The sequence below is a fragment of the Callionymus lyra genome, chromosome 8 (genome assembly GCF_982586985.1).
Source record: "Callionymus lyra chromosome 8, fCalLyr1.hap1.1, whole genome shotgun sequence".
Taxonomy (NCBI): domain Eukaryota; kingdom Metazoa; phylum Chordata; class Actinopteri; order Syngnathiformes; family Callionymidae; genus Callionymus; species Callionymus lyra.
The window spans coordinates 16,993,800-17,002,766 of NC_141825.1; the positions used below are offsets into that span (position 1 = coordinate 16,993,800).

At 39.1% G+C, this 8,967-nt stretch overlaps 1 protein-coding gene across 1 annotated transcript in view; it reads left to right on the forward strand.

Moving 5' to 3' along the window:
• The window catches only part of nup93 (nucleoporin 93), a 34,221-nt gene extending 28,173 nt beyond the window's left edge, over positions 1-6,048 (forward strand). The window contains exons 13-22 of the mRNA XM_087797729.1: positions 1,316-1,507; positions 1,588-1,714; positions 1,773-1,845; positions 2,027-2,071; positions 3,257-3,373; positions 3,476-3,594; positions 3,659-3,776; positions 5,335-5,418; positions 5,485-5,613; positions 5,796-6,048. Of these exons, the coding sequence (XP_087653855.1) occupies positions 1,316-1,507; positions 1,588-1,714; positions 1,773-1,845; positions 2,027-2,071; positions 3,257-3,373; positions 3,476-3,594; positions 3,659-3,776; positions 5,335-5,418; positions 5,485-5,613; positions 5,796-5,906 (1,115 nt within the window). The 3' untranslated portion in view covers positions 5,907-6,048. The remainder of the gene's footprint in view (positions 1-1,315; positions 1,508-1,587; positions 1,715-1,772; positions 1,846-2,026; positions 2,072-3,256; positions 3,374-3,475; positions 3,595-3,658; positions 3,777-5,334; positions 5,419-5,484; positions 5,614-5,795) is intronic.
• Positions 6,049-8,967: the final 2,919 nt, after the last annotated feature.

Below are 8,967 nucleotides of genomic sequence, written 5' to 3' on the forward strand. Positions count from 1 at the left end.
ACCTCCTCACATTCGCTCGTACCCGTTTTTTTTTTTTTTTTTTTCGCCCATTCTGCTGCAGTCCTCCTCCCCGTCACATCCACGCTCTTATCTATCCTCCCTCCTTTTCCTCCTCTTCATCGCTCGCTCCCTCTTTCCCTCCACTCTCTCGTTCGCTCACGCTTTCTGAACTAAAGTGCTGCGAGTTTGAGATAAGGCTATAAAATGGCTGACATGGTCCACCCTGTTCTATTCCTTAGACTTCCTGCTGCCAGCCCGAGGATTAAGGATTGTAATTAAAAAAGTAAACTTGATGACTAAGTACCTGAGAAACAATATTTTCTTCATTCTGTTGCCATAGCAACAGTAGCGAGCTCACTGGAGATTCATGTTATACATTTTTGTCGACTGGCGACACATTTGTAATCTCCTTCTTTTGAATAGTTTTTTTTTTCTCACACTTGGATTAACATGACGACGACCTGCTCACAATACTCTCATGTAAGCATATCATTTAAAAAGATAGATTTGTTTCTTAGTTTTTCAATCCAAAAAAACGTCTTTAAAACTTTTTCCACTTTTGAAAATAAATTTTTGATTGATGTTACTTTTTGGGGGATTTAATAAATAACACACATTTCCCATAGTTTAAATGCTTTTTGCTTTTTGCTTTTCTATTTTATATATTAATAAACTTTAATAAATAAATAAGTAAAACTAACAATAAGTGTGATAGTGTTGATGGCCTTTTTTTTTTTTACATTTAGAAACAAAAATAAACAAAACCAACAACTATTATACATTCAAACAGTGTTGATGAGCAATTAGTTGTCGGGTATGATAACAAAAAAACTTCATACATTCGAAATCGAAATCTTCAAAGTAAAAACCTTTTTCTTTTTGATTAAATAAAATAAAAGAAATGTTTTGAACTTGCAAAATCAACATCGATACGAGGTGCCATCTCTCTCAACAACCCTGACCTGAACAGCTCCCATAATGCTTTGCCACCCAGCTAACCAATCCAAGCTGTCGATCACTTTTGACATAGCAACATGGACATAGAATTGAAATATTGTATACAGTATGAAATACTATTTAATGTATTGACGATCCTGTATACAATGTTCATTCCATTATTGCAGTGACCAATCACTCGAAAGACCGTGTGTGCAAAGGCATCATGGGTATTCACTGTTTTGGTTGGCACCACGAGTAATGATGGCGAGGGACCACTTTATTCAAAAGAGTGATATAAGATGGAAATGTTATCAAGCTAATTTGTCGTATAGATTTTTATTTCCTCTTGAATTGATCGATATTCTCATTCCAACAGGAGAGTCACATTTCTCTGCCAGCCAACAGCCCTTCCTGTATTTCAAAGTTCTGTTCCTGACGGCTCAGTTCGAGGCCGCTGTGGCTTTCCTGTTCCGCGTGGAGAGACTGCGAAGCCACGCCGTGCACGCGGCGCTGGTTCTGTACGAGCTGGGGCTGCTGCTGAAGTCGACGGGTCAAAGTGCTCAGCTTTGTAAGTCATCACTCTTTTATTTTTTTTAGTTTTGATTTTCAGTTTTGGTGAATTCTTTTTTTTAATCTTCGGCCACTCAGTGAGTCAGGAGCCCGGCGACCCTCCGATGATACGCCGACTCAACTTCATCCGTCTGCTGATGCTGTACACTCGCAAGTTTGAGTCCACTGATCCCAGAGAAGCACTGCAGTACTTCTACTTCTTACGGTTCGTAATTACACATTTGATCATTAAATGAGTTTTTTCTGACGAGTCCTTCTTTCAGCAACGAGAAGGACAGTCAAGGAGAGAACATGTTCATGCGCTGTGTCAGTGAACTCGTCATAGAAAGTCGAGAGGTAAGAAATCCACTTTAATTCAAACGACGTTCTATTTAAATGTCTCGTTTCTATTTTTGTCGAGCTCCAGCTTTGTGTGCGACTGTCAGACTCTACCTTCGCAGCTCATTATGATCAAGACTAATTTTGGACTTTTGTTTGGAGGCAGTTTGATGTGATTCTAAATTTGTCTCTGTTGCAGTTTGACATGTTGTTGGGGAGATTAGAGAAGGACGGCAGCAGGAAGGTAAGAAGATTATCTTTCATCACTTCTTTTTTTTTTTTTTTTTTCCTCGGCTCACTTGCTTCTGCCCCGGAGGGCGTAATAAAGCGGATGTTTTTGAAATTGATGTGTTTTTCTCCACCACTGTTGCAGCTTAACTTGGTCCCAAAAAAAAAATCCCACTTGGATTTTATAGCAGACATTCATAACCTCACTTTGTAACAAGATGTTCTTGTTTGGTTGGAAATTATTCTTTAGTTAAGGTTAATCTTGTGACACATGCATGGAGAAGCCGTTACATTATGACCAACTTATAAATGATGAGGCCTTTTATGTTGTTGTAAAACCACCACAGAACTTTGAGACACACATGCTGTGAAAAAGAGTCGAATTGAGAACCGATTCAGAAAGATATTTTTGTTAAATTAAATACTTAATTTGCCTGTTTCTATATGTTAAATATAGCGTAAAATTCCCTGTCTCTCATTGATTTCTATTCAGAATCCTAAAAATGTAATTTCTATTTTTGCTACTTTATAATTGTTATAACTATTATTATTTATTTTTGAAGACATTCACCATTTATGTTTTTTTTTTAATGTGTTCTTTCTTGCATTTATAGATGGATTTATATTCATGGTTATTTATTTATATTTATATATGAAACATTATGAATTATATAGGCATATAAAAATGTACATGTGCATTTCTCTAAAGCGGGTTCCAACAATTTGACCCATTCACAAAGACAATCACACACTGATGGGAGTAGGCTGCGACGTAGCGCACCGTTAGGTGAGCAATCGGGGTTTAATGTCTTGCACAAGGGCACATTGAACCCGCAACTTCTAAGACCACAACGCAACCGTCTGAGCTCTTTTTGTATAGTAAGAAAATATGATTATTAAGATAAATATAATAATAATTTGATCGACCCTTAACTAATAATGTTAAATTCTGTAAAATCAATGTCATGTGTCCTCAGGCGGACCTTGCTGTTGGTTAACTTCACTTAAAAGGCCTAAAGAATTTAAAGTGAAATGTGTAAGAGGTCTCATAACACTGGAGATAAACCAAGGTTTTTTCTTACTCATGAGTAATTTTAATATTCTTAAGCATTCATTTGGGGTGATGGAAGTTTTCCAGGATTACCAACACCCACTCGAGCTTCAATCCAGCACAAAGTAAAACTTATTTTTCCTCCGACAGCCCGGAGTCATAGACAAGTTTGCCGGCGACACCCGAGCCATCATCAGTAAAGTGGCTCTGGAGGCCGAGAACAAGGGCTTGTTCGAGGAAGCTGTCAAGCTGTACGAGCTGGCCAGGGTACGTCAACTCGGCGCTCTCTCTCCGTGTGACACTCCTGTCTTTAACGCTCCATCTGCTTCGCTCCCGCACGCTTCACTCCGCTTCTCACCTGCTCCTCAGAATCCCGATAAGGTGTTGGAGCTGCTGAACCGGCTCTTGAGTCCCGTCATCGCCCAGGTCAGCGCCCCGCAGTCCAACAAGGAGCGTCTGAAAAACATGGCGCTGGCCATCGCCGAGAGGTGAGGCGCGCTCGGACGGTCGTGAGAAGCGGCCGCGATACTCACCGAGGTGTTCTCTCCGCAGGTATCGCTCTCAGGGCGTGTCCGGAGACAAGTCCATCGACAGCACCTTCTACCTCCTCTTAGACCTCATGACGTTCTTCGACGAGTACCACGCCGGGAACGTTGACAGAGCGTACGATGTAAGTTCTTTTTTTTTTTTTTTAATTTAATTTATGGTCTGGATTGTAAAATCTGATGCGGCAGTGAAACCTCTGCAGAGACGCCTGCAGCTGACGAACTGCAATGAGGTCACGTTTTTTATCTGCCTTTGATGTGCTTCTTAAAAGATTACTTCATTTGAGGAGGATTTTCTTTTAGAACAGGGAGGTGGAAAAGGTGCTTCCTCCGCCCGTGCACTGCGTCAACCTGCCACTGCGTCAGGGAGTCGAGGGCAGGAAGAACCGAGGAAGCTGCTCTTAAAAAGATGTAGCGTTTAACCCAGAACCACAAGGGCAGACGATGATTGGATTCACCTCACGGGTGGCAGGAAATTACTACAATTATCCCAGTTTTCTGGGACAGTCGCTGACAAGTTGGAGACATGGACTAGGTCAAGGTCAAGTTTATTTATAAGGCACGCAGCTGCTGCTCACCAAAGTGCTTCGCATTAAAATAGACACAAACTCCAGTTGGAGTTTTTTCAAACGTATATCTGCTTTACGTGTAAATCTAATTTCTCAAAAACATCTTTTCGTTTACTGAACTTGATTTGAATTTTTTTGAGTTAAAAAAAAATGTGGCTTTAAATGTAGATCTCGTGAATTTCCCTCTTTACCAACTCTGACATGATTCAGAGAAATTTAGAATCTGTGACAAAACGGGGTTTGACGTCCTTTTTCCCCTTTTGATTATCTCACTTTATAACATTCTTGAATCTTAATGAAAAAAAGAAAGAAAACTTTGAAAAATAAAAACAGAAAATAAGATGAAAAATGTAAAAAACTTGAACAGTAGTAGAAGCCCGGTGAGGTAGCAATATTTTTATGTAGTAACATTAAACAACTAATTGGTTGTTTTTATGAGTACGATTCACTGTTTTATTTTCATTTACCTGCTGTACATCACAAGAGGAAAAGAATGATTAACACATACATGGATGGATATGAATCATGATTAATTGATTATTATCATTTAAAAAGCTGATTGACAAAGGAAATGTTGAATATAACTTAAAGGTTTTTGAATCTTTATAACTAATTTTATACAAAGTATCACAATCATTCTTATGACATATCTGTTCATTATTGGTGAAGCAGCTCTAAGTGGATTTTAATTTGTCTATTTTTAATCCAAATCAAGCCAAGTCGTTTTATGTGGCCCGTTGGATATTTGACTAAACATCCAGATTGATGTTAATTTAGTGTCTAATAAAGACATATCTTTTCTTATGTTGGTGACCTATTAAGATGCCAGTTTAAGATGAGATAAGTAACATAGATTATTATTCATGTCAACAATTATACAGAGACGTACACGAGGAGAAAAATGATGGAAATGTTTGACAATGAAACATTAAAATCTAATTAATGCTCAATTAAACACACAGTACCAACAGGTGTGACATTAAGAGACTGATCCAGGCAAGGTCACTTCAGGTCATTACTTCTGTGTGAAACATCAGTGGCTGTTGTGCGAATACAATAACATTTTTTATTTCTGATTTCATAAACCAAAACTGTGCCTGTGTGTTTGCATCAGGTGATGGAGCGTCTGAAGCTGCTGCCGCTCAGCCAGGAGAGCGTGGAGGAGCGAGTGGCGGCTTTCAGGAACTTCAGCGACGAGGTTTCTACCGAACACCTTCACATTGAAAACCATACAGCAAATCCTAACGTTTGCTCCGATCTCAAGGTGCGCCACAATCTGTCGGAGGTGCTGCTGGCCACCATGAACATCCTCTTCACGCAGTACAAGCGCCTGAAGGGCTCGCCGGCAGGAACGCCGGGACGCAACCAGAGGAACGTGGAGGACAGAGACATGGTGAGGCTTGGAATTCGAACTTCAAACCCGTTATATTTAAAGTCAATCTTTTTCCTTTCCGATAAGAAAATTAATGATCCACCTCCAGAAGATATTCAGCGTCACTGCCACACCTCGAGACACGTCACTTTAAAGGCATGAAAATATGTTAATGTTCTCCACGTGTCTTCTTCTGACAACAGATACTCCGCAGTCAAGCCAGAGCCCTCATCACCTTCGCCGGCATTATTCCGTACAACATGGCCGGAGACACGAACGCCAGGCTGGTGCAGATGGAGTTACTCATGAACTGAGACACACACACACACTTCAATTTTTCATTTATTTCACCCAAAATGTTGTCTGTTTATTATTGTTTGCTTCATTTGACTTTTTGTTTGTAAAACCAATAATTTGCAATAAAAGAGAAAATATTGCTTTTCTGTTTTACTGTCACCATTTTTTTTCTGTCTGTTTGCTTTCATTATTCATCCTCATTTTTACAACCATTTAGAAGCAATTAAAAGTTATCCTATTCAACTCTTGGCGCTTAGATAAGAAGGAATAATCATTCAAATGACTCGTTTTGTTTCCGTCACTGAATCAGAAATAACCATAATTACAGCAAATTGATTCTATCTTTTGATAAGATCCTTATCAATTATTCTCCATGGCAACCACACGGACGTTGTTACCACCAGTAGTTGCAAATATCCACAGACACGGCACCAAATGTTTATGCATTTTCCCCGTGTTCCGCTGGGATCCGTGTCCCGTTCTGTCCTTCAGTCTGGCCCGAGAGGAGCAGCAGATGGAGGCTCATTCTGTCCCGGCTGCCGCACATACTGTTCGAAGACGGCGAGTTCGTTCGGGGCCACGCACGGGGGCCGAGCCAAGTAGCGACAGATTCTCTCAGTTGGGAGTCTTCACCGAGCTGTAGACTTGAGCGCTGACCTTCATTACTGGGAAACGAGAGCGCACAGAATTGTCAATTAAAAATCCCACGCGCGTTTCCAGATCAGTGTTTTAGCCTCTCGGAATTTAAATTGATAATTATCAGGACTCAAAGTGAGACTGACTGTGGTACATGCTGGGTTTTCTCTGACTTTTTTTTTTATTGTGGATTAGATCCAAATAACAGGGGATCAGCTCTGTCGTTTACCAAAGACTTTGACTAGTGTTTCCAACTGTTTTTCTATGTGTAAAGTATTATTTAGAAACCGTGCCTGGATGGTGACATCACATCTTCACTCTGGTTCAGATGTAGCTCATTAATCTAGTAAAATTAAATGTGTTTTTACTACAAACTGCTTTTTTTTCCAGATTTTCTTATGTTTATAGTCATAGTTCAGTGAGGTTAAGAAGCTACGTCATCCTCCTCAGACTCGGTGAAGAGCTCATTTTCCTCACATCAAAGCTAGTCCTGTGAAATAAGTGGGTTACGGGTTCAATTTCACTTTTCATGTTCGCGCTTATGTTGTAAATTTAATCCACTGATTTGTTAAAAAACGGTTTAAAGCGACAGATGTGAGGATTATCACATCTCGGGAAGAAGGTTGTGTGTGTTCCGGCTGAAGACGACGAACAGAGAGGACTCAGGTGCAGGTGCTGCAGCTGGTGTTGTGAATCAGGCCGATGACAGACCCCTCCTTAAACCCGGCTATTTCACAACACCAGGGTGGCCCCTCACCACTGACCGCCCGACGAAGAATCTCCACGAGTGCGTTTCATCGACAAAATGTGACTAAACATCCTGTTTATTTGTTCCAGTCTTTATTTTATACAGAAATAAAATAAATTCCTGATTCAAATACTGTTTTTTGTATTTGTATGTGAACATTAAACATGTCTGTACACTGTTTTTTTTGTAATGTTTTGCCATATAAATATTCAACCTTCTTAAGAGGTGGCAGCCAGAAATAGTCACTTCTTCATGTGAGATATTAAAAAATGAAAAGCTTTTGGACGATCAATCTCATACAGAGCAGATGGTGTCCTAGGAAAGTTGATGATGATGATGATGATGATGGTAAATGTGTGAACAGGCCTGCAGGGTCGAGCCAATTGCCCCACAGTGAAACCCACTAGCCCACTTTCTAGTGTTCATGCGGCTTCTTCCCTTTCAGTGCCAAATGGGTTTTTAACCTGCTGACATGAAAATATATAATCTGGAGGAGATGGATTTACTGGGATCATAAAGAGATTTATTGGGTCCTACTTTAGTTTAGCACTGGGGTGAGCAATTACAGTATGTACTGTGACTGTTAAAAGGGACAATCATATCTAAATAAATAAGGGACAAAACCTTATATAAAAAATATATATATTAAATAATAGGATATTCCTACAAAAAGGCATACCGCACAGGTCAAACTGGTCCAGAAAAGGGCCGAGACGGTGCAGGTTTTAGATCCAACCAGTTAGGCACATATAGTTGAACCAATCAGGCGTCTGAAGACAGTAATCAATTAATTGTCAGTCAGCTGCTTGTTTAAGCCGACACCTGATTGGTTAACTCATGTGTGTTTGACTGGTTGGAACAAAAACCTGCACCGTCTCCGCCCTTTTCTGGACCAGTTTGACACCCCATACAGACTCCCACACACACTCATACCTACTGATTTAATATAGTTTCATTTAAACATAAATAAAAATTTAAAAAGAATGTGTATTTAAAAAAAAAAATGTAATTGAAAAATAAATATGTTAAAGAATGTTTCAAGCCATTAATAATAATAAAACAATTACCTTTAGAAACTACAAATAGAAGGAAGAAAAAAAAAGTTCTTCAAACAAAGATCTTTAGGTATTTGTAAAGTTAAGTATGTATTACAATGGCTGGATAGTCATCAGAAACATATCTAAATAGTCAGTTATATTTATTAATTACAGTCCATATTATGTTCAGCCTTTTTTTCAATACTTATTACATTTACAGGTTTTTTTTAATGTGCTACAAAATAAATATTCTAGATAGCAAGCAATAAAGTTGATCACTAAATTCTTAATAAAAAGTTTTTAGGTGCATTTATTTTTTATTGACAAGACTTTCAACTCGTAGTATGACATGAAATATATATATTTTTAAAAATAAGGCAGGAGCGCCTTTAAAAGGGTCAGAGTTCACACAGTAGGTACGATTGATTAATCACCGCCAGGTGAGCTGAATTTGTCCACGCAAGGAAGAAACCTCGCTGACTTTAAACCTTCAACATCTCTTATTCCCTTTTAAAAATTAAAACAAGACGACAACGACCTGTGCCAACATGAAGGTAAGTGGAGTTCCCGCTCGTTTATAACGATAAATAAATGTTATATTTGTGTGTGCAGCTGAATGTGGTGGTTATTCTGCTGCTCTTTTATAACGATAAATAA